Here is a 24,914-nt window from a genome sequence, read left to right on the forward strand (position 1 = left end):
ATAAAAAAATTGGCGCGTCAGCGCCCCCAAATGTACCAAAAATGCATTGAGAGATGGGAAATGACCCAAAAAAAATCTGATCGTAGAATCATGAAATTTGGCGCAGAGGTAGATGGTGACAAGAGAAGTAAAAAATATTATTACGGCAACGCCGTCCGCCCAACCAAATGTCGGCCATACTGCTTCAAAAATGGCTAAACATGACTTCGGAGTTTTTCCAAACGTCGTACTTTTACGAACTCCTCCCAGGGCGTTAGCCCTAAAAAGCTGAAATTTGGTAAAAATGCTACTGAGGAGTGGGACATCAAAAGTTATCCAAATTACATTGATACCTCTCACGGTCTCTGTGCGGCGAAGCCGCAAACTGTAGCTAGAATTTCAGAAATCTCCCATATTTAAAATTTCTGCCGTTTGCGCAGATAAAGTCCGAATTGCGTCAAATTAGAATCAGTTGTTAAACTCTTTGCCCTAAACCTACTTGAAGTGAAATAAATTCATTTGGCGCCACAGCGCCCCCTACAGATTTTATATGGAGGTTAAATGTTTAGTTTTGCGAAATTATATGAAATTTGACACACAACTCAATTTTAGCATCCCCATCAAAAAAGTCAATAAGACCCATGTCATAATTGTTATGGCGTTGCCGTAACGATGACCGAAACCTTTCATGTTATTCCAATGGGGAAATCGCCAGAACATGTTTACACTTTAGACTTTCACAAACTCCTCCCAGGGCGTCAGCCCTATTAACCTGAAATTTGGTGAGACTCATCTTCAGGACCATCAAAAGTTATCCACATTTTCATTCAAAGAGTCACGGTGTCTGTGCGGCAAAGCCGCACATTTTGCCAAGAATTCAAAATAAAATAGCTTTTTGATGGTAAAACAAAGGGGAGAAGATGTGACAGCGTCACAGATTCAGCAGTAGGCGTAATAAAAGGACAATTGGGGCGCGTTAGCGCCCCCTCCTCTTGCGGTGTGGCGGCGGTGTGGCGGCGGCGGCGTGGCGAGGGCCGATCATTGCCGCTTGCGGCTATATTTCCTATTATTCCTATTCTTCATGTTCATACTGGGGCATTTTTGCCCGAGGATGAAAGTCACACATGGGACATAGACGCGATCGGCTCGGCCCTAACTCGAATAAAATGGAGCTTGCCGCGTGGATCCACACGGCCCGGCGCCGCGCCCCCAGGGGCAAGATGTTGTTGTTGTTTTATGGCATCCAAGTGCTGCATTACCGCCAGACTTTATTCTTTAGACTTCATTTTTCAGAGTCCGACCAGCTTTATTCCAGGGTTGACGCTTCTTCATCTTCCTCTCCTTCTTTGATGTTCGGTGCTTTCGCCGTACAGCTTTACTCTTTAGGCTTCATTCTGTAGGCCTTGATATTTCCACTGATGTCGTTGCTTGGCAGCCGTGCATCTACTAGACCAGGAGACCGCCCCCACCTCCAGTTCTTCACTTTGATCACTCTGATTCCCCAAAAGTAGATCTCCGTCACTCCGACTCCCATTTAGCGCCTTTAGCCTGTTTTCTATTTCTGCCTCAAGCTCTTTTGTTCCAAGGAATCCTCCTGCAGCTTTAGCAATGATCCTGATCCTTTCAGTTCTGCTTTGAGTTTGAGCAGCACATTTTATAACATCCACCATAAAGAGTACAAAATCCTATCCACAACCTCCACACTTCAGTTTTGCCCCTTCGTCACACTTCCCATAGTCATGATCTCCTGCACATTTACCACACCTTTGCCTCCCTCTACAGACCGCTGCAATATGCCCAAAGCGCTGGCACTTAAAGCAACGCAGGGGCGGAGGAACATATAGCCTGACGCTATAGCACATGAACCCAAAGAACACCTCACTAGGCAGGCATTTACCTTCAACTTTTATCATTATCGACAGGCTGTCACATCTTACCCCAAACCGGGTCACCTTCAACCGCCTAACGTCCACCACCGTAGCTCCAGTCAAATTCTCCTTAACTTCATCCACAGACGTCGCCGTAGGGACACCTACGATAACTCCTCTGACCGTGCTTCTTTCAGCATCAGACACAAGAATGTCCTTTCCACCCAGACGTTTAGTTCCAATCGCCTTCCGTTGCTGAGCCGCGTCCTTGCACACGACCAGAAGCGAGCCATCCCTAAGGACACTCGCACGCTTGATCACTCCCACATCTACATTTAGGCTCTTTGTCAATGCCACTGCATTCCACTCCTTAAAGGGCGCATTATCCTGTGCAAGCTTTATGAACACCTTACACTCTGAGCTCTCATCCCCGATATCAGCAGCTTCATCCTGCTTCACACTTCCAGAACCCTCGGACGAGCTAAGGGACGAGCTAAGAGCCAGAAACGGCTGCTCCTCCTCGCCGTCCAGAACGCCACCGACCTTCGATCCACTCTCCTCCACCATCTCCTGTCTCTCCAGACCGCCCACAGCGCAGACCCGACTCTTCTTTTTCTTTGCCTTCGCCAGGCTGGCAACTTCATTCTTTAAAATAAAGTCTAAACAATAAAGAATATTCTTTAAACTTTAATCTTTAAAGTCTCTTTAGCTCCAGTACTAGTTTGTTTAAGCTGAAGTTGTGTAATGTAGTTTAGTTAGTTATAGAGTTGGGGTGTGTTGAAGAATGTGCCGAGGATGAGGACGAAGAGGATGTCAATATTTGTTGAAAAATATTCAGCCTTCCCGCGCAGCCACCTTCCCGCCCGTCAATGTTTTCTGCTGCGTTTTGCGGCATACCAATGACGCTCAGTAATTCACAGTTGATGATTGCGTAGTTTGCGACTCAAATAGTTGTTTGTCCTGATAAAGTGCAAGATCGTGCTGAACGCAGACCTGAGCAAGGAGAAATGGAGAGCCTCGGTGATCCGGCTGCACCCCCTCCTCCCTGTAGAGATGCTAATGCTAATGCTAATAATTAGCGTTAGTATTAGCAATTTACTTTTGCAGATACTGAAAAATATTCTGGTATGTAAAAATGTCAAAAGCAATAGCCCCTAAGACGATGAAAGTGGTCGTAAAGAGGTATAACTTGTTGAAATCGGTGAAAGTGTTAAGGAGTTGAAAAAATATAAGCAAATACTGAAAAAAGTACAAGATGTACAAATGTCAAAAGCAACAGCAGCAATAACACGGTGAAATCGATCGTAAAGAGGTAGAACTTGTTGAAATCGGTGAAAGTGTTAAAAATCCTACAATCCTAAAATACAACAACATATAGTTGTCTGCTTTATGACATCATAAGCAGACGCTCAATAATTACATAAAAAGAAGGTGGGCAAAGGTGGCCACCGTGGGGGAGGGGAGTGGCCTCGAACCTGGAGTAGGTTAAGTTCCTCAGCCAGTTTTCGGTCAACTACAGCGTGGGGAGCTATAGGCTTGTAGTTGGTGAGAAGCCGGAGCCCACTCCACACAGAGGTTGTTGTTGGAGAACTGCATACTTATTGTACTGAGATCTAGCTCTCTACACCTCCCTGCTAAATCCATACTTTGCATCGTTGTAGCACTCTCTATCACCGGCCCTGTGCACTGCCTCCTTCTGCTGCCTCAACTGCCTCAGTTTTGGTGTGAACCAGGGTTTGTCATCGTTGAAGGTGACTTTGGTGTGTGTTGGTATAATGCTGTCCTCACAGAATCAAATGTATGATGTCACAGTGTCCGTGTACTCATCCAAACCATCTGTGGCAGCTCTGAAAACCTCCCAGTCTTTAATGTCCAAACACGCACGGAGTTCCTCCACTGCCTCGTTGGTCCACTTCGTAGAAGTCCTCACTACAGGTTTGGAGAGCTTCAGCCTCTGTGTGTATGTGGGGATCAGGTGAACCATGACCAGGGCCGGCCCAAGCCTTCAGGGGGCCCTAAGCGAAAACATTTTTGGGGGCCCGTCACCACGTCATCAGAATCAGTTTTATTGCCATTGTCAGTAAACAATTCACATATGGGAACTTTCTTCAACGCAAACAAAGCGCACCAAAACTCCAGGGCATCTGTTTGCCAGTTAGTTTATTCTCAACACCTCACAAGCTCAAATATTGATAACTTAAATCCCACAATGCAACTTGGTATTCCGCTGACATCACCTCTACTCCCTGTACAAATAACACACGTCCCAGATATGTTTTTGGGTGTATTTGTGGGCATTAAGGGTCTACAGCCACATTAGCACATTAGTTTAAATTAATGAACAGGGGGGTCTGGGGGGCCCTCCCCCAGAAATTTTCAGACCTTTTTTGGGTCTTCTGCTGCATTTTAATGTGGTCCAGCCGGCTAAAGTAAGAGTAAAATGTTGAGGTTGTAATGCTATAAAATGATGATGTGATGAAACTGTGCCAGGAGAAAATGATTAAAGCCAGTTATTAATACATTAGTGTACTTAATTACTCAATACAGTATTGGCTCTGAAAAATAATTATGATCAAATTGATTCATTTTAACTGAAAATGTAAAAGTAATAGTTATCCTTACTAATTTATCTTTTACAGCTCCCAACTGTTCCTTCTTGCTAAAGTGACAAAACAAGTTATATTAAATTAAACAAATAGCATAAGCATTGCTTGATTAACAATTAACACTGATAAAACAGTGCAAACATGTTATTCCCAGAGAATGAACAGAACTAGAAGTGAAGGTCCAAACCTAGCTATAGTGAAGAGATTGCGTTTCTGCAGCTTTGCCACTTTTGTATGAAAATATATAGTATTATTCTATAACAGACATAATCATAATATGTCTGGTTATTTTTCACTATCAATTTATTATAATTTATAACAAATAGTCTAATGATGCTTTTTAAATAAATTGAAATGTTTTATTGCTCTATTAAAAGTGAATTAGAATATAAATGTTTGTTCTGATCTGAACATGACACACTGGACTCCTGCATGAAACAATGCTGCGATGTGATTGGCTGATGGACCTGACGTGCATAAACCTTTACGTTCCTCTCATTGCACGTTAAGAAGTCAAAGTCAAACAGACATCACGAGTCACGATTGATCTCACACATGGTGATGTGAGAGAGAGAGACGCAAACTCAAACCCGCTCATCTCTAACTGAGGCTGCACAGGGGCCCGGGACAGGGGCCCGGGACAGGGGCCGCACACTGTTCACTCCAAAGTCTCACGTCAGAGGTTCTGGATGAGACGGCGCTCGTCCGGACCGGATCTCCGCCTCTTAGTGACCCGGGCCATAGAGGCCCCTCACCGGCCTCACCTGCAGCTCACACTACGGGGCTGGTGTAAATGTGAAGCTTATTATCTTTCATTCAGACACATTATTATGCGCGGGGCAGAGCTCTCGTCTCCTCCAGCCTGAGCGAACTAACGTGACAGAATCGTGTTGTTTCAAACAGCAGCATTAACCGTCTCTTTGTAAGAGAAGTTCAATACCTGGAGAGTGTTGTTGAGTTTGCAGTTTCTTTACATCGTCAAGAAGTTTCTTCTTTCGTTTTTCGGCATCGGGGGATATATTCCTCTGGACATGAGGACCACGTTGTGTTGTGTTTATGTTTTGCTCTCGAGCTCCTCGCGCACAATGAAGTTGCCCAATCAGCGCAGGTTTGGTGTCTCGGTTGCCAGATTGTCATTACAAATAAATGCAGTTTGTGCGTTATATGTTACCGCTGTGTGCGCTGCCGCGCCAGCAGCGCTACTACACTAGTGGCGCACGCTGCGCTTGCACTTCTCATAAGACGGGTTGCCAGATTGGGGGCCCTATTAACGCCTCGGGGCCCTACGCGGCTGCTTAGTTCGCTTATAGGCTGGGCCGGCCCTGCCAATACTGTATTTTCTGTACATAGAGTAACCCTCCAAAGGCAAAGACAGACCATGGCCTTTTTGCCTTTTGAGAGAGCTCCTCCCTCCAAAAACGTTGAACAGAACAGCAGAGGTTGTAGTGTTACGGCAGTTTCCTGTAAACAATGATCAAGTAAAGAGTAACCAGGCAATAACTTGAAGCAGAAACAGAGTCTCTCGGTCTCTCTCAAAAGGTGGAAGTTTATTCACGTGCACAGTGGATAAACACCCTCTCTCTCCCTAAGACAAGGTCGTTCTGTCCCTACCTCACTTTACAATTTACAAAGTACACCTTTTATAGGTGGTAACAAACATAACATAATCACAACCCAAATCAGCTCAAAAAGAGATAGACCAGACTATCACGTCTGTGACGGTTCCAGCCATCTCTTCAGAGGTTTAATCAAAGACCATTTTCACACCGAATCCGGTCCTGACGCATTAATTGATGATTAAGAGGCGCCGGACAGTAGATATTCAGTATAATCAGGACCCCATATTCTTATCCCGTCTGCACACAGGAGAACAACACAGATATTAATTCCGTGACATGTCATGGCCTAAAACAACATTAGAATGACATGACATGACCCATTTCATTACATGAATTCATGTCATTACAGTAGCATTTAGTTACATTTACTTTTTAAAGAAATTGTACATCTTGGTGTTCTGATTTAAAACAAGCAGTGACAAAACAAACATGAAAACCCTTTTCTCTTGATGGGCTTGAACTCACAATCCTGTATTCCAGAGTGTCATGCTCTACCAACTGAGCTAACCACACCAGTGGGCTGTTTGTCCTGTAGGTTCTCTGCTTTAGTTTGTAGAGAAATAAAACCTCTGAGCTACTGCTACACTTTGCTACAATTTGCAATTTTGTTTAAAATTCACTATGACCACTCTTGAAGACGTACCAGCTTCAATCTGATAAAATGTAATTGCACATGGTTTTTGTGTCTTGTGACCAAATTGGAAGTGTTTTCAATGAAAACTGTAGGAGAAGTCGCCAAATGAGGTGCACTTTTGTCAGCACTTTTGTCCAACATGGCCAACTTTCTTTGATTCAGGCTCCCATTTTAATTGATTTTTGAGCCGTCTTTCAATATTGTTTCACGAAATCTTCACTCAAAATTAGAGCTCACTGAGTTATAATTTTGGATACAACTCACCAGCATATTTGTCCTTGTTTACTTCACGATGTTGCGTTTTTCTGGCCTCTGGTTACAATTTTGATAAGTCCCTCACCGTGACGATTCTCGTCCTTCGGCTCGGGCCTCTTAACACTTTTCATAGTCTTGTTCTCCACCCAGAGTTTACCCACCTCGGCTTTCACCACCCATAACTCATCCATAAAGTCTGAGATATGCTGGCCTCAGCGATGCATGCGTTGCCTCCTCCTTCAACCTTCAGCTGCAGTATTCAGCTTCCATTCTGTCGAATATGGGATCTTGGTTTTTGACTTCAGCTCTCAATGTCGTCATCTCACATTGTATTTCATGTAGCACAACCTGTTGTAAAGTTATGTAATCTCTCCGTTCATCCCATGATGGCCCAGTGGGACGGGGGTTGACCCCTGTGGAGGTGCACTAGCATAAGCATAATTTGCTTGTGGGGGATCTTTTTTCGGCCGATGCTGTATTCCTTCAGTTTTGATTGTTTCGCTCCTAAAGCCTCCCTTGCCTTTTCCAGGTTTAGTCATCTCTTACAGCGTCTTGCTCCTCGATTTGTTGGTGAAAAGGAAATGTTAAAGGCAAATATCAGCAGGGCTTAGTCAGTCACTCTCCGGATGTTCCAAAACTTGACAATTTTCAAAATGTAATCTTTTTTTAAATTTTTCTAATGTCTATTATTATTAGTCCAGTCCTTAATCGTCGATTCAGTTTGTGTCATCCATTTTGTGATGTTCCAGAGGTCACTTTTCGGATGCCATTGGGCTGATTGTATTGATTTTATTTCTATTAGTTGCACAGTCCTACCAATGCACTCTACTGTCTCTCTCCCTCTCCTGCCTCTTTCATATATATATTTCTCATTTCTCACAGGTGAGATGGGTCCAGAGTTGCTCCTGGACTCCAGTATTCGGCTGTGTGTGGTTCTGCCCATCGTCTTCATCACATTTCTCTCAGGTGTGCTCCGTCACCATGCCTCAACCTTACTGCAGCGGGACAAAGAGGCCGGGCTTGAGGCCATCTCTGACAGGTAAGGATGGGGCTAGAACTAACCAACCATTCAGCAAAAAAACTGTTCCAAATATACAAGTTAAAAAATATGTAATTCTGGACACAAAATATTACTTAATGCCCTGAAATATTCCTAGACCAGTGGTCACCAACCCGTCGATTGCAATTGATCGGTCGATCTCTGATATAGTCGGATGTACAAGTGACTGTGGATAAATGTGCTGAACGATCACACAGAGGTCAACACTTGTGCAAGTAAACCACAAGTTACAGTACAGTTTAACATTTTTCTTGTGAGTTTAGACACGGTAGCTGGGCCACAGTACAGTGAGCCTACAGCGGAGCCGCAGATGCACACTCTCCAAGGAGCGAGGAGAGAGGTGTTCATGCTGTTTTTGTCTTTCTCAAAGCAATCTGACATGACATTGTTGACATGAGCAAAAAAAATTGTGTAAAAATTGTCTAAAAATGTATATGATAGTTAGAAGAGCTACAAATGAGGTGATTTAAGCTTACACTTTGATTTACTTGTGGCCACTATATTGCATTTACTTTATATTGTAGGCAACTGTTTAAGAGTAGCATGTCTTTTAAGACATTTTCCCAATCCCAGTTTTATATCGCAACTGTTGGACTTTGGGGTATGGCACAGACTTACTAGTTGCACTGCTATTCCTTGCTGCCAATATATGCCGGAAACATTCAAAACTAATGAAATTCTGTTATAAAAATCCTATTATCCATCATACAAAGGCAAACATAGAAAGGGTGTTGTAATCTTGATTTCAAACCGAGTATTGAATGTAAGGATAAGAGGGCAGATATGTACTAATAAAGGGGGATATTAATGGAAAGGTTTTCACTCTTTTAAATGTGTATGCTCCACCAGGGGGCGATATCACTTTCTATGCTGGTGTCATGGACCTGATTGTGAACCACTCTGAGGGAACCCTAATTTGCAGCGGCGATTGGAATTATCGCATTCAGCCTACATTAGATGTGTCGAGCTCAAGAGGCACTGGAGGAATGATTGATAAGAAGTTCCGTATCTCATTGAAGAATATAGGATTGATTGAAATATGGAGGGAAATGAACCCTAGAGCACGCCACTATACCCATCTTTCTAATCCACATTCAATCTATTCCAGAATAGATTACATTTTCGTTCTCAATAAAGACAGATCTTAAATCACTGAAGCAGATATAGGCACAATAGACCTAAGCTCCTGTGTACATTTCTGTAGATTTGGAGGAAAGATGAAAAAACACACTGTGGAGGTTCAATGCCAGCCTGCGTAATGACCCTTTATTTAAGGACAAAATGTCCAACAACATTAAGACTACTGGGGAAATGTCTCCGCCCATCCTTTGGGATGCTTCCAAAGCACTCTTGAGAGGAACAAATTATAGCCATATTCTCAGAAAAAAGAAACAAAGGGAGATAAAGCTAAAAGATCTGCAAGAAAAATTAAATTTTTAGGAGGAAAACCATGCCAGGATGGGATGTCCTAAAATGCTACAAGAAATTAAAAAGATATGAGGAGAAATTAAGGATCTGACTTCAGAGGAAATAGTTAAGAAAATGCTCTTTACCAAACAAAGATACTATAAGAGTGGATGAAAATTTTCCAAATTACTATCTTGGAAACAACAAGCTGAAAGAACTATTTTTAAAATATGGTGGGTGGAGAAAGCCCACCTGGGTTGGAGGTCGGTTGGTTGGGGGTATGATGTTCCGGTGGGCGGGGCCTAGGATTAGCTGGAGGCCAGCCAGCGATGCAGAAGGTGTAGCCCGAGGCACGCGGGGTGGGGCGGTTGTGTTGTGAATTCGAAGGGCAAATCAAGGGTGCCGGACGTTGCAACTACTATGGCACGGCCAAGAAGGCTCAAATTGTTGTCTCCTAGAAGTGGATGGAATGGGGTTGCAGGGAGCATGGGTAGATGTGCCGGGAGCGGGAATTGTCGCAGAGGGGTGAGTGACAATCCGGTTCTTGAGGAGGCTGAAGTGGAACCTGGCAAAGCGTTGCTTGGTGGTTGGCAGACCTGGAAGCCTGTCGCTTGAAGGAAGGAGTGGCAACGCGGTGCCCGTGGTGAAAGCAACTGGAACCTGGCAACCCGAAGCCAGAGGATAAAATATTGACTAAACTGGTGATTGAGGAGAGGGGACAGAAGAGAGAGAGAGAGTGGAGGGAAATGAGAAAGGAGAAAGAGAGAGGAGGGACTGGGACCTGGCAACCCGATGCCAGAGGAGATAAGACTTGGACCTGGCAACCCGATGCCAGAGGAGATAAGACTGGAACCTGGCAACCCGAAGCCCGAGGGGAAAAGATCCAGCAAGCTGGTGATCGAGGAGAGGGGAGAGAAGGGGAGAGAAAGGAGAGAGAGGGGAGTGGGAAGTGGGAACTGGTAACCCGGGGATCAAGAGAAAAGAGTGCGAACTGGCAACCCGAAGCCCGAGGAGAAAAGATCTAGCTAACTGGTGCTCGAGGAGAGGGGAGAGAAAGGAGAGGAGGGGGAAGGATGAAAGAGGGATGAGTAAAGAGAGCTTTTTTTTGTTTTTTATATATATACATTTTATAATTATTATTATTTTTATTATTAGGCCCGAGCCAAAGGATGAGAATCGCCAAAGGATGCGAATCGTCCCAGCGAGGGCCTAATTAAAATTGTATCCAGGGGCTGGAAAAACACAAAAATTGAGTAGTAAACAAGGACGAATATGACGAGTGGTATAAAAAAATTGAACTCAGTGAGCTCTAATTTTGAGTGGAGAATATATTGAAAAACAGCTCAGAAGCGCCACCTCAAAAATCTATTATTGTATAATCAATATTATGACCCCGCCCTAAATCATACAGGAAATCGGCCATATTTGATCAAACACGGCGCTGACAAAAGTGCACCCGTACTTTTGGTATAAAAGTACGGGTGCTTGGTATTACAAATTAATCTATTCTGGAATAGATTGTATGTAGGTTAGAAAAATGGGTATACTGGTGTGCCCTTGGGTTCATTTCCCTCCATATGTCAATCAATCCTATATTCTTCAATAAGATACGGAACTTTTTATTTATTGTTCCTCCAGTGCCTCTTGAGTTCGACACGTCTAATGTAGGCTGAATGCGAAGATTCCAATCGCCGCCACAGATTAGGGTTCCCTCAGAGTGGTTCACAATCAGGTCCATCAGCATATAAAGTGATATCGCCCCCTGGTGGTGCATATACATTTAAAAGAGTGAAAACCTTTCCATTAATATTCCCCTTAACCAGTACATATCTGCTCTCTTTATCGTTACATTCAAAACTTTGTTCAAAAACTATTCAGTTCGAAATAAAAATAGCTTTGCTAGTCTGAGATGCGGGATGTTTTTCAAAGGGGCCGTGGACCGTCAGCTTTGTTTGATTTGGTCCCGTAGTGTTACCAGACCTGTGCCTTCCTTGTTTATGCATCACTTGTTCTTTGGGATTAGGTGGGTCAAACAATGTTTTTAAACCCAAATTTTGCAGCAGAGGTGTGGGTGCGTCAATTCAAAGCGCCGCCATAACCCGGAAGTCGGCGATGCACTCTTTCTATTGTAATGGGGGAACAGCAACTCCTGTGCCCAAAATTAGCTCGGGGATGACCTTCTCTAGAAAGTTTTCAGTGTTTTCACCTTCTTCTTCCGATAGCGCCACAAGTCTGAAATTGTTACTACGTGATTTAAATTTAATTTAATTTAATTTATTTTTGTAACGCCAAAGATCACAACAACAGTTGCCTCTGAGGGCGACAGTGAAAAACCGATTAAACAATGTCCGTGGGGACGAGGGACGATGTCCTTAGATTCTCACAGACGGACGCGAGGTAGACCGTGGAGCTGGACGGGAGGAGGAGAATCAGTTCTTCAGGAGGAGAACCAGTTCTTCCAGGCAGATGAAGGACCGTCCATCAGGGGTAGAGACCGCTTCACCAGGAGAGGAGCATCTGGGTCCACAGGTCATCGATGCGTTGATTTTCTCACTCTCCCTCCCTGAGTTTTTATAGCGGAAAAAAATCGTGGAAAAAAATAATTTCCGTTATTATTATTTTAGTTTTTATTTTTTTCTCCCACAAACCACCACAATTTAGAAAAAAAATGTTTTTGAAATTTGTATTTTTTTGAATTTTTTGTTTGCGTTTTGGTTTACAAGCATTTTGAAAGGGAAAAATCTGCACTGACATTCTTCACTAGCAAGGACCACATCCCCAGCCAAAATGCAAAGTGTTTATTGACATCAATTATAATAATAATAAATAAGAGGATGGAGGGGAGGGGCACAAAGTCACGATGCAGATGTGTGTGGCCTGGATGCCTAAATAGTTTAGTCGCAGGAAGGGGGGTGAAAGGGGTGTGGTCTTGCTCCAAAACCTAAGATAACAAACTTATACTGCTTTCTTGCCATTCTAAACAAAATAACATAAAAGCCAATAAGGACATAACTACCTCAAACCGTGCGGTCGTGAAAATGTTGAATTAAGTAGTATAAAGTTTGTATTTTTTGTGGGGAAGGGGTGATGTAGGCGGGGAGATTAGAGGTATGCTTTTTGCGGTGGCTCGTACCTTAAGGTCGCAAGGGGGCGAGGGCCTTTATCGCCGCCCAGCTATAATAATAATAATTATTATTATAAAGTAGAAATCCATAGGCTGATCTCACTGAACTGTATATTATGTGTATTCTTCTTCATCTCTTCTTACTCATCATCTGCACCTCCCTCTACTGCTGCCAGTCCTCCTGTCAGTTTCTACTTTTACTGTTCATACCCCATACTGCCCCCTACTGTACATTCTGTATTTATTCACTGATTCACTTTACATACTCTGCACTTTTAACTGCTGTTTTGCACTTCTGGTTGATGCTAACTGCATTTCGTTGTCTTAGTACCTGTACTCTGTGCAATGACAATAAAGTTGATCTAATCTTCAGGTTTTGCTCAATCTAAAAGTAGCTTGCGTGCCGGAAAAGGTTGGGGACCACTGTCCTAGACCAATTAAGGGTATTTCGAACCATATTGTTTGTCTGTTTTTGTTTTCCTTGCTGTGTCGGACCTACAGCTCCCCTCCTCCGAGTACTATCCAATTATAAAATCATCAACTGTGTTATTCTTTCAGCCAGGTTTTAGTCCGAAGCCGAATTCTCCGAGAAAATGGAAAGTACCTGCCAAGACAGGTGAGTCCTGTCAAATCCCATGAGATCATGGCTTTGCTTTAAAATGGAATGTACCCTAATCCTGTGGCCTGGACTAGTCTGGTTCTGGTCTAGTCCTGGGATCTCATATTCACTTGAGGCCCCCATTTAAAAAAATCTTCATATGGTGCATACCATGACTTTGTTAATTTCTGCTTTCATATCTGTGGATATTTTATTAATTTATTTTATTTGCACATACTGTATACATGAAGACAGAAATACAACAAATTAACATTTAACATTGTAAAAATGTTGTGTTTTCTGAGTACGGGCAAAGAAGACAGTCTAGTTGAATAAGTCATAATTCTTTAAAATGTCTCCAGTATTAATACAGTTTTGTTACGTCTTGCATTAATTATTCCAAATCATGTTAAACTACATGATAAGTGCATAGATTTGGTCCTTTAGACAAAATGACTGAGAATCAGGCTAGCAATGCTGGCAAGGCAAGTTTATTTGTAGAACACAATTCGTACACAAGGCAATTCAAAATGCTTCACACACGCTGCACCTAAGCTAGCTGCTAACGCTGCACCAGCGCTAACCTCTGCTCATTTAGGTGGGGGTTGCGCCGCTTCTGCATGGCCCACTGTGCGCTCCGGCCCTTGCTCAGGCTTCGCTGCTGCCCCGACTGCGTCATGCGATCGCTCCAGACCAGACCAGGTCTATCCTTCTTCTGCAGGATAGACCTGGTAAACAGCCAGACAAGATTACGAAGACAGCAGAGCCAAGTCTCTTTCTTTAACAACTACTCAGCGCAAGTGGTCAATAAACGCAAAGCTTTTGATCCGGTGAAATCCTGCCAGAGAGAGAAGAACGTGGAATATGCTCTGCTTTATTCTGCAACACTGGGGATCAACGTGAATGAGAAAATAAGAAGTTTCACTTCAGGGGAAGAGGCGTTTGCATTTGCCAATTCAACGCAGGATCTGGTCTGACATTTTCTCATTTTATTTTCTTTACTTCTATGAAAGGGACATGGGCTGTACTGGAGACATGTGAGTCCAAGGTGGGCCAGTGTGTATTCTTTGGTTTGTAAATGCCCTGGTGAAAAATGTATATCAACCGTACCACAGGGCCTTTTTTTTACCTAGAAAATAGTTTTTCCTCCACCTTCCACCAAAATTACAGAGGTAGTCTTGTAGTACAATAGATCTTAGTGATCATGCTCCTATTTACATCACTCTAGATCTGGAACAGAAACAAAAAAACACACTTTGGAGATTTAATGCTAGTCTACTCAATGATAAAAAAATATGACTAAGGTGTAGTGGAAAACGACAGCTGTGAATTATCTCTGCCCATTCTCTGGGATGCAGCTAAGGCAGTTTTGAGAGGCAAGATAATTGCTGTTGCCTCGGCCAAAAAAGGCAGAAAAAAATTTAAGATTTGCAAAACAAACTAAAGCTACTGGAGGCTAAACATGCCGAAAACAAGGATCCTCGATTGCTACAGGAAATAAAAAAGAAAAGATATTATGAAAGTAGTTCAAAATTATCAAAATTATTAGCTTGGAAGCTTAGAAAACAACAGTCAGAAAGAACTATATTTAAAATACGAGATAGGCAGAATAATGTTTGAATCCTTCTACAAAAAACTTTTTTACCAAAATATCAGGAAACAAAGAAGAAGAAATACAATCTTTTTTTGACACTCTCAATTTACCCGCTATGACCAAAGAGGAATAACCACTATCTGGACTCCCCAGGAACCTCTGCCAAGATCCTGTTTGTGGACTTCAGCTCTGCATTCAAACCATCCTCCCTGCTCTGCTCCAGGACAAGCTCTCCCAGCTCAATGTGCCTGACTCCACCTGCAGGGGGAGCACTGACTTTCTGACGGATCGGAGGCAGTGCGTGCGGCTGGGGAAGAACGTCTCAGACACCTGGGTTATCAGCACAGGAGTTCCACAGGGTTGAGTACTTTCTCTTCTGCTCTTCTCCCTGTACACAAACTGCTGCTCCTCCTGCCACAACGTAAAACTGATCTATGTACTGAACTTCTGCCATGGACACAATAAACGGCTACCTCTGGGACATACTCTTGGCAGCGGCAAAAAAGGCCATCACAAAAAATGGATGGAACAAATTGCACCGACAATCAGGGACTGGACAGACATTATAATGGACATTCGTGAAATGGAAAGGACTGTGTGTTCCGTGTGTCATGATTTCTCTTTTTTTAGTTCTGTTTTTGGTGGATGTCTACACATTCTGGTTGTTTTTTCTCTTTGGTCTTGTTCTCGTTCCCTGTGTTTGTTTCTGTTGTTTCTGTATTTGAAATTGAAAAAGAGAAAAATAAGATTTGATATGTTGAAAAAATCCTTTGGCTTTGAGAAACAGGACTTTTTTTCAGTTCAGTATTTACAAATCAAGTAATTATAGCCCTCTGACGGAAATGTTTATCAAAGCTTATAAATCAGAACTTTCAAGGGGAATTTCTAAATATATAATAAAAAATATCTTATTAATTAACCCTAACCCTATTATTATTGTGATTATATAATTTCTGTCTTGCTCTCTGGTCGTGTAGTTTTGTTCTGTGTTTATGTATATTTAAAAAATATATGCCTTAAAAGCACTAGTTAGAGACTTCCCCAGGGGTGGGCAAACTACAGCCCGCGGGCCACATCCGGCCCGTTGGACCTTTTAATCCGACCCGCCAAGCTTGTCCAAGTAATATTAAAATATAATTTAAATGTTTTTTAGTTTATTTTTTTTTTTTGGCCGTAGGCTTTATTAGACAGTAGATTGAATGAGAAAGAAAAAAAGGGGGAACGAGAGAGAAAGGAGGACATGCAGCAAATGTCGGAGTTGGGATTCGAATTCACGATACTGCGGCTGGCCGTTCATTTTACCTTTCGCCTGTAATGCCCCCAAGAGATGGCCACTGTTCCCTCTAAGCTGCGCGCCTGCGCAATTGCGCACTGCTCGCACATAGTGCGCGCACAAGAAAATCTATAAAAATAAAATTCACCACAGACGGCGACCGGGGGCAATCAAGCAGCAAGCGCTAGAGTTTGACACACTGTAGAAGACTCTTGTGGACAGTAGAAGCACGGTCCAGGGGACACGTCGTGTTCTCTATATTTTTAGTTTCAAAACGCTGTGTGTTTTATTACAATCAGAATCATATTCACTGAGAAATTAGTCTTATTAGTCCTGCAGCGCGGACCGCGGGCACGTTCAAAAGACGACTGTGGCGTGTCACTATTGTGTAAATGAAACTTTCTTGGCCAGATCTGACTCACGAGTCAAAAGACACATGTGCATCATTACTCTGGACTTATTTCTGTGTAAATATCTCATGTCACAACGTAACACTCACTCGATGAGTATGCGCTCAGGAGCAGATGATCCAGATGTGAAGACGCAGGTAATTCACCCTGGAGAGACAAAGAGACCACGAGAAAGGACTGTTTAGCAAGCTTTATTACGCAAGTTATTTGGTGCTCAGACCCCGGCGGAAGATGTTGCGATCATGGGCACTCCATGATCTATTTGTATTAGATGTCTCCCCCCGGAGCCTGGAGACTGGTGGTGGTAGATGTTAAGAGGAGGTAGAGGATGAGGGGAATGCAGAGGAGGAGCTGGGGAGGTGGTGGGTCGCAGTACGGTTTGAGCGGTCAAGCCATCTGCCTGAGGGCTTAAATGCGACCGCCTGGGCGCTGATTGGGAGCGGGGAGGAGTGACTTGAGAGCGTTGATTGGGGATGAGGAGCAGGTGCAAGGGCCATGATGCAGACGCCCCCTGACCTTTCGCCCTCCTTCTTGGCCGGGAAAAACTGCAGAACCTCTTAGGGATAAGCGCAGAAACCTGGAAGAGTCCATGGTGAAGTGAGGGACCTGACTCTCACAGACGGACAGGCCACGCCCGCTTGAGTGCGATGATGGCGCTGGGGAGAGGGTGGCCTTGACGTAGATGGGTTGAGTTAGGTCTTCCAGGCTGAATTTACGCAGGTTTCATATCAGCTCACACAGAGTCATCAAGGACAGAAGGGACAGCTGTGATTTGTTCTAAAGCGGGTCTAAAGCATGACTAAAGCGAAATGCGGGTGCTCCGCGCATCGCGGGGTGCGCCACGGACAGCGGGTGAGCTGCGTGCGCCACGAGACCCCCTCAAGAGACGCATCACTACTGCGTTTATGTATGTGTAAATATCTCATGTTACAACTTGGGCACCTGCGGTTTATGACAGGTGCGACCCTCTTGGTTTCATGAATCATCGGTTCAACACTCTTAAACTTAACGACTTTTATGCTTCACTGAACAAAACCACGTTTCCAAACCTCTGGAGGAGGATTTATGTTCTTGTATTGAACATAAATCCGTGGGACCACTGCGTGCTTCATCAACCACGTTTATTGAATACCCAACATGCCTCGTGCTTCACATGACGTCACTTTAAACAATCCTGTCAGTATAAAACACTATCAGAATACACCACAGACGGCACAGAAGAAGCTGGTCTTGTTTGGCTCGACCTTCTTATACGAGCAGACATTCAGTGTCATTAACATGAACAAAGCCCGTCACAGATCCAGCTTCACTGACCAACACCAAAGGATCGATCCTGAGAATTGCCACAACAAAACTTACACCAGACTTTGATGCAAAACAGGAGATCAACAACACTGTTCCCACTGAAATAAAAGGTCAGTTTTCCTGCTGTGTTTATTCAACTGAAATGTAATTAAATTAATCATTATTTAAAGCATTTGGAAAACAATTTGTAAATTGAGCCTTGCATTTGCTTTATTACAAGTTACAGGTCAAATCTTGCGTGTAATTTATAGTAATTCATTAGTTCACACAAACACGCCATCCATATTTTCCTGGCCCCGCCCCCCGGTCAAATTTTAGAACCCAATGTGGCCCTCGAGTCAAAAAGTTTGCCCACCCCTGGACTACCCACAATACCAGTGCTCTTGCTTAGCATGATTTTATATTTTATTCCATTTTGTGTGTTTTTTGGCATTTGTTAATTGTATTGATTGCTTTATTGGATTTTGTATTTGCATTTCATTGGGATATCATGTGTTTCTTTTTTCTTTTTCTTCGTATTTGACAGGGTGCCAACAAAAAGGAGGGTTTCTCTCATTTTGGTCCCCTGTATAAAACAATTATTAATAAAAAATGTTAAAGCTATGCACACATATAGAGACCTACACAATCCCACACCAAGATTGTTTTTTTTTTTTTTTTAATGCTGAATTTGCAACCTGTTTCCATCGTACAGACTATAGATTTGATCATACCTTTTTTTCTCTCCCAGTCGTTTATGATGAGGAGACACTACTTCAACAACTCAGAGACTGGATTCTTCAAGAAAACCAAGAGGAAAGTCATCCCCAAAAACCCACTCACAGGTATCACCAAAACCCCACTTTCGGTGGTTAAGTCCTGGTTCAGCCCTGGTTTAGACCCTGTGTTCTCCTGCAGAGTGTGGGGCGGTTGAGTCCTGCTTTAGTCCTAGTCTAGTTCTTGTTCAGACCTTTTGCTTTCCTGCAGACAGTGGGATGGTGCTGGACATGATGAAGGGGAACCTCACTAACGTTCTGCCCATGATCATAATCGGAGGCTGGATCAACTGGGCCTTCTCCGGATTCCTCACCAGTGAGTACGGCCCCAGCCCCTTCTTATCCTGAAGACTACAGAAAAAGTGACCCGTGTGTGTGTGTGTGTGTGTGTGTGCGCAGCCAAAGTGCCATTCCCACTCACCTTGAGGTTCAAGCCTATGCTGCAGAGGGGGGTGGACTTGCTCTCACTGGATGCTTCCTGGTATGTAACACTAATCCATGTTTCCACTGGTTCAGTTCACTTTGGCACGGATTGGTACAGTCTTAAGGGAACCATTCATACCAGCCCGTGTGACTGGCTTGCAAAAAGATGGCAAAAAGAAGATATAAGTAATAGTAAACAATAATTTCTCACCGTATTTCCACTTATGCTAACCCTTATGTTGGTGGTGTTGAAGAAATACAAAAGCTTAGTAAATCTTCTTTTTATTATAATAATTTTGTTTTTATAGTTTTTTGTTTTTTTTAAACAAAACATGACACAAAGAGCTGGCATAAAATAAAAGAGCATCACTTGACAATAAAATCGTATTATATAAAAAGAAAAAAATTCACGGCACAGATAGTCCAACATAAATGTCCCATTTTGTCCATAGTCTGTAAAATTTCTCCGTTTTCAAATTGGGTCAGAATGTCATTCTATTTCTCTAACTGTTCATTATTATGTCAGTCCAGTCTATAATCATCGGTTCAGTATAAAGTCATCGGGTTTTTTGTGATGGATTTTTTTGTTGCGGTCAGAAGTACATTCCAAAGGTATCCATTTATTGAGTCCAAATTTAGTTTTGAGGCCCTGATTGAAAAATATCATACTACTCATCATACAGAGACAAACACAGAAGGGGAGTAGCAATATCGATTTCAAACTGAATAACTTTGGAAAATCCTCAAAATGGCTGTGTGCTATTATACACACTATCTGCAAATCTCAGACCACCTATTTGCAGTTCCTACCCAAATTATGCCTACAACAATTACAACAACAAGGAACAACTTAATTGTTATCGGAATATACTTCTCACCGTACAGGATCTTTTCTGCAAGCAAGCAATCTACGACACGATGCCTAACTTTGGCTTCGGGAATAACGTTTAAGCTGTGATCCTCATCTACCCATCACTGCACAAACAGTCACAAAGACATACCAAGACCACAACCAACCTACAATGGACCACTGCCCTAATATTCACGATATCTCTGATTCTATCCGGTGACATCCACCCATGCCCAGGACCGCCCCGGGCTTCTACACCATCGGAGACGTCCACCAGCAGGTCAGAGGAGGAGCACGCTACCAAACTCCTACAGGTATGCCCATTACCAGTGGTGCCTACCATGTCCGTCGTCTTCGTTCGAAACTGATGCGGTTGAGACGCTGGGGTGCTGTGCTGGGATCTTCAGAGGCGGGGAGGACCGCCCGGCGCCGGTCTCCAGTGCTAGCTACGGCGAGGCGAGGCGCTTTGTGGCAGTCCGGGGCTGCCGGGTGCTATTCCATACGGAGGCAACATCACGGGAAGATTGCGAGCGCAACGCTATTCGACAATTGCAAAAACCTGTTGGAGTACACGTGTCCCCATGACAATGAACAATATAAATATAAGAAACGGCTAAATCAGGTAATAGCAAAAACTGGAAGTGGGCAACATTTTAAACTGTCAATCACTCAAGGAGCTTTAAACATAATCAAACACGTTACTAAATTCTAATCTTGATCTCATGTGTTTTTCTGAAACCTGACTCAACACAAATACTCCTGCAGCAGCTTTGACTCTATCTGCCTATGACCTACAGGAGGGACAGGGAAGTGTCTAAAAGGGAAGGGGTTTGATGGCCTATTAGTTTTCAAACCCCCCCCCCCAGACTTGTTTCGCCATATTCGCTGATCGTGTTTACCACTACAAAACAATTCAATACTGCCGTCTGTCTGCTTCGAGGCCCCAAAACCTCATTAATGATATCGGACGCTTTACTATAATCAAAATGGTGAAGGTATATGTGTCAGTTGGGTGCAGCAACAGGGAAGATAAACAGAGAGAAGTTCTATCGGATACTACAGAGAAACCCGGACAGAAGAGCGCGATGGACAGCTGCGATAAAACGTTTGAACTGGGAACCAAACGATCAGACTATGTAGTCGTCATTTTATATCTGCTAAGTTACTATTTGTAGTTGAAATTATCACTCACTCGCACGGCGGAGAGAGCGGCGCATGGAGCTGACAGCTGTTCAGCCCCGTGCAGGTGACCGAACCCCGGGCATGCAGACTCACGCACCGCTGCCTGCGCTGGAGCTCCGGATATATAAGTCTATTGTGTTCTGCGCATGCTGTAGAATTAACATCAGTTTTATTTAGGCGTAGACCCTTTGTTGATCTGAAGTTCTATCGGATACTACAAAGAAACCTGGAAAGAAGAGCGCGATGGACAGCTGCGATAAAACGTTTGAACTGGGAACCAAACGATCAGACTATGTAGTCGTCATTTTATATCTGTTAAGTTACTATTTGTCGTTGAATTGAAATTGTCACTCACTCGCGCGGCGGAGGGAGCTGACAGCTGTTCAGCCCCGTGCAGGTGACCGAACCCTTTTCTAAATATTGACCTTTATGTAGCTCATCCAAGGAGTTTGTGGAATCTGAAAGCTCTGGGGCCCTCCATAATTTACGTTTGAGATCACTTTCCACACTGTATCAGTGCATACTGACAGCAACAAGTGACGGACAATAGGCGGTATGCGATCACGTGGTTTTGTGACGTCGGTGAATGAGCTCTATAGGCCCCCATCAGTTGTCAACAGCTTGTTCATGGCCCAACTAGAAAAAAAACATTTCTACCAGGACCCAAATTTACCTAATTTTCTCCAAAAGACCAGAAAGAATTACAAAATGATTTAATATTAACGGGTCTATCTGACCACAGTCTCACTCTTGTGGCCAGAAAACTCACTAACAGTCGTTTTAACTGAGGACTTTACTCAGAAAATCCGGCTCAAACTAAATAAAAACACTGCTCCCTGGATAAATCCAGAAATAATTAAATGAATGAATGAGCTCTCAAAAAGCACTGAAACTCTTATGGCGGGAGGTTCTGGTACGGATGGGCCGTAGCCTCCTGTTTGAGGAGAGTGGCTCAAATAGTCCATGTCCAGGGTGAGAAGGGTTGGGTGTGATCTGACCTGATCTGATACAGGTCCTGCAGAGATGGAAGTCTGCAGCCGATCACCTTCTCAGCAGAGGGCGCTGTAGTCTCTGTTTGTCCCTGGCTGTGACTCCAGTGTACCATACGGTGATGGAGGAGATGATGGAGGAGGTGATGGAGGAGGTGATGAAGGAAGTGATGGAGGAGGTGGTGGAGGAGGTGATGGAGGAGGTGATGGAGGAGGTGATGGAGGAGGTGGTGGAGGAGGTGATGGAGGAGGTGGTGGAGGAGGTGATGGAGGAGGTGATGGAGGAGGTGGTGGAGGAGGTGATGGAGGAAGTGATGGAGGAGGTGGTGGAGGAGGTGATGGAGGAGGTGATGGAGGAGGTGATGGAGGAAGTGATGGAGGAGGTGGTGGAGGAGGTGATGGAGGAGGTGGTGGAGGAGGTGATGGAGGAAGTGATGGAGGAGGTGGTGGAGGAGGTGATGGAGGAGGTGATGGAGGAGGTGATGGAGGAGGTGATGGAGGAAGTGATGGAGGAGGTGGTGGAGGAGGTGATGGAGGAGGTGGTGGAGGAGGTGATGGAGGAAGTGATGGAGGAGGTGGTGGAGGAGGTGATGGAGGAGGTGATGGAGGAGGTGGTGGAGGAGGTGATGGAGGAGGTGATGGAGGAGGTGGTGGAGGAGGTGATGGAGGAGGTGGTGGAGGAAGTGATGGAGGAGGTGATGGAGGAGGTGATGGAGGAAGTGAGGATGGACTCAATGATGGCCGTGTAGAACTGCACCATCATCTCCGCTGTCAGCTTGTCTTTCCTCAGCTGCTGCTGGACCTTCTTGATGAGTGAGCTGAAAAATTAAAAAAACTAAAAAAACTTACATTCCGTCTCAATTTTAACAAACTTTGGACAAATTGGACATTTATGTAGACAACCTGTGCCGTGATTACTTTTTATATAATTTGATTTTATTGTCATGTGATGTTTAATCTGCTTTCACTGTCACCCTTTGAGCTAACTGCTGTTGTTACAAAAATATTTGCTGTGAATACTTCATTATGGGGGTATTGTTTATAGAATTTTGAGGCAAATAATAAATACATATTTTTTTTAAAGGCTGTGGAAAATGTGGAAAAACAGAAGCGCTGTGAATAATGTTTGATACAGAGGACAGTGAATATATGCTACAGAGGAGGGCAGTGAGGGATGTTTAAACTTAGACAAAGACAGTACATTGATATAAAATGATAACATTATACAGCAGCATGGCTCACCCAAGAACAGGAGATTCAGATGGTTCTAACAGGTTTTTATCTTGTTTTAGGGTGAGCTCTGCCTCCTGGTACTTCCTGAATGTGTTTGGACTTCGCAGGATGTATGGTCTGGTCCTGGGACACGACAACTGTAAGTATGGATTAGACTTTTTTTTTAAAGATTAAGCTCAGGCTAGTAACTAGAATTGCTTGGTTTAGATTAAGTGTAACCTGGACTTCTCAGCTAGCCAGCTCAGTCAGGTCTTTTGGGCTGTGGTTGAATTTATTGGATTTATCTGTCTATGTTTCACCCTGGAGAGACTCAGAAACAAGCATTTAGCAAGCTTAATGCATTGGTTATTCGGTGCTCAGACCCCAGCAGAAGACATTGCGACTTTGGGCGTGCCAAAATAGAATTATATTAGATGTCTCCCCCCAAAAACCCGGCCGCAAATGCTCAATTTAGGGGAATGGAACAGCAGGGATGCGAGGCCGCTATTGATAACACGGTAGCCCGAGATGGGTGGATACTGAAATGGATAGTGGATGGAGAGAGTTGAGGGAGACGCCGTTACTACTGATGCGCCTGGAATAATGGCCTCTATTTACCCGGGAGTAGATATGAAATGAAGTAGAGACAAGGGGAGCTAGAGCCTTACCAGCAGAGTATGGCGTAATGTTGAGCAAAGACAGGCAGAGGTTGACTGTGAGATATGGGTCACAGACGGGAGCAGGATGGGCAGAGGTTGACTGTGAGATATGGGTCACAGACGGGAGCAGGATGGGCAGAGGTTGACTGTGAGATATGGGTCACAGACGGGAGCAGGATGGGCAGAGGTTGACTGTGAGATATGGGTCACAGACGGGAGCAGGATGGGCAGAGGTTGACTGTGAGATATGGGTCACAGACGGGAGCAGGATGGGCAGAGGTTGACTGTGAGATATGGGTCACAGACTGGAGCAGGATGGGCAGAGGTTGACTGTAAGTCGCAGCACGGACAGAAAGTAGCCAAGCTAGAGGAAGGTTTAAATGGGGCGGACTATGCGCTGACTGGGAGCAGAGGAGGTGCACTGTGCCACAGGGAGGAGTAACTCAGGCGTGTTGATTGAGGCTGGATAGCAGGTGAACCCTAGTGTAGCAGTGGACGAAGATTGGGTGGAGTTAGGTCTTCCTGGCTGAATTTACGCTAGCTTCATTACGACGGGAGATTACTCATTTCTGCATGGGCGCAGACATAAAGTGAGCCTAGACACTTATTTCATGAAAATGCCAAGGAATCCGAGCAAGATGACTGGCTAGCCAGGCTAGCAATGGCTAAGCTAAGCCCCATCTGCGTCTGCCCACGGGCGGAGCTCTACTCCAAGCTTCTCTCGTGTGAATGAGCTCCTCGCCCTATCTCTAAGGGAGCGCCCTGCCACCCAGCGAAGGAAACTCATTTCGACCGCTTGTATTCGCGATCTTGTCCTTTTGGTCTCTACCCAAAGCTGATGACCATAGGTGAGGGTAGGAATGTAGATTGACTGGTAAATTGGGAGCTTTGCCTTTCGAGCTCCTTCTTCACCACAACAGTCCGATGCAGCGACTGCATCACTGCAGCCGCTGCACCGATCCGCCTGTCAATCTCACGCTCCATCCTTCCCTCACTCATGAACAAGACCCTGAGATACTTGAACTCCTCCACTTGGGGCAAGGACTCCCCACCCACCTGAAGAGGACAAGCCACCTTTTTCCGGTTGAGAACCATGGCCTCGGATTTGGAGG

The 24,914-nt window shown here is 44.2% G+C and overlaps 1 protein-coding gene across 3 annotated transcripts in view; it reads left to right on the plus strand.

The window, feature by feature from the left end:
* The window catches only part of LOC140372509 (ER membrane protein complex subunit 3-like), a 53,313-nt gene that overhangs the window by 6,430 nt on the left and 21,969 nt on the right, over positions 1–24,914 (plus strand). For all 3 annotated transcript variants that reach the window (XM_072459623.1, XM_072459622.1, XM_072459624.1), the window contains 6 exons: positions 7,844–8,000; positions 13,111–13,168; positions 18,463–18,556; positions 18,699–18,803; positions 18,887–18,968; positions 23,224–23,303. In XM_072459623.1, the coding sequence (XP_072315724.1) occupies positions 7,849–8,000; positions 13,111–13,168; positions 18,463–18,556; positions 18,699–18,803; positions 18,887–18,968; positions 23,224–23,303 (571 nt within the window). In that variant the 5' untranslated portion in view covers positions 7,844–7,848. Of the gene's footprint in view, positions 1–7,843; positions 8,001–13,110; positions 13,169–18,462; positions 18,557–18,698; positions 18,804–18,886; positions 18,969–23,223; positions 23,304–24,914 lie in introns of those variants that run through there.

This window comes from Eucyclogobius newberryi, unplaced genomic scaffold, assembly GCF_026437365.1.
Source record: "Eucyclogobius newberryi isolate DKJ021-1_F unplaced genomic scaffold, fEucNew1.0.hap1 SCAF_24, whole genome shotgun sequence".
In the NCBI taxonomy this organism is placed as follows: domain Eukaryota; kingdom Metazoa; phylum Chordata; class Actinopteri; order Gobiiformes; family Gobiidae; genus Eucyclogobius; species Eucyclogobius newberryi.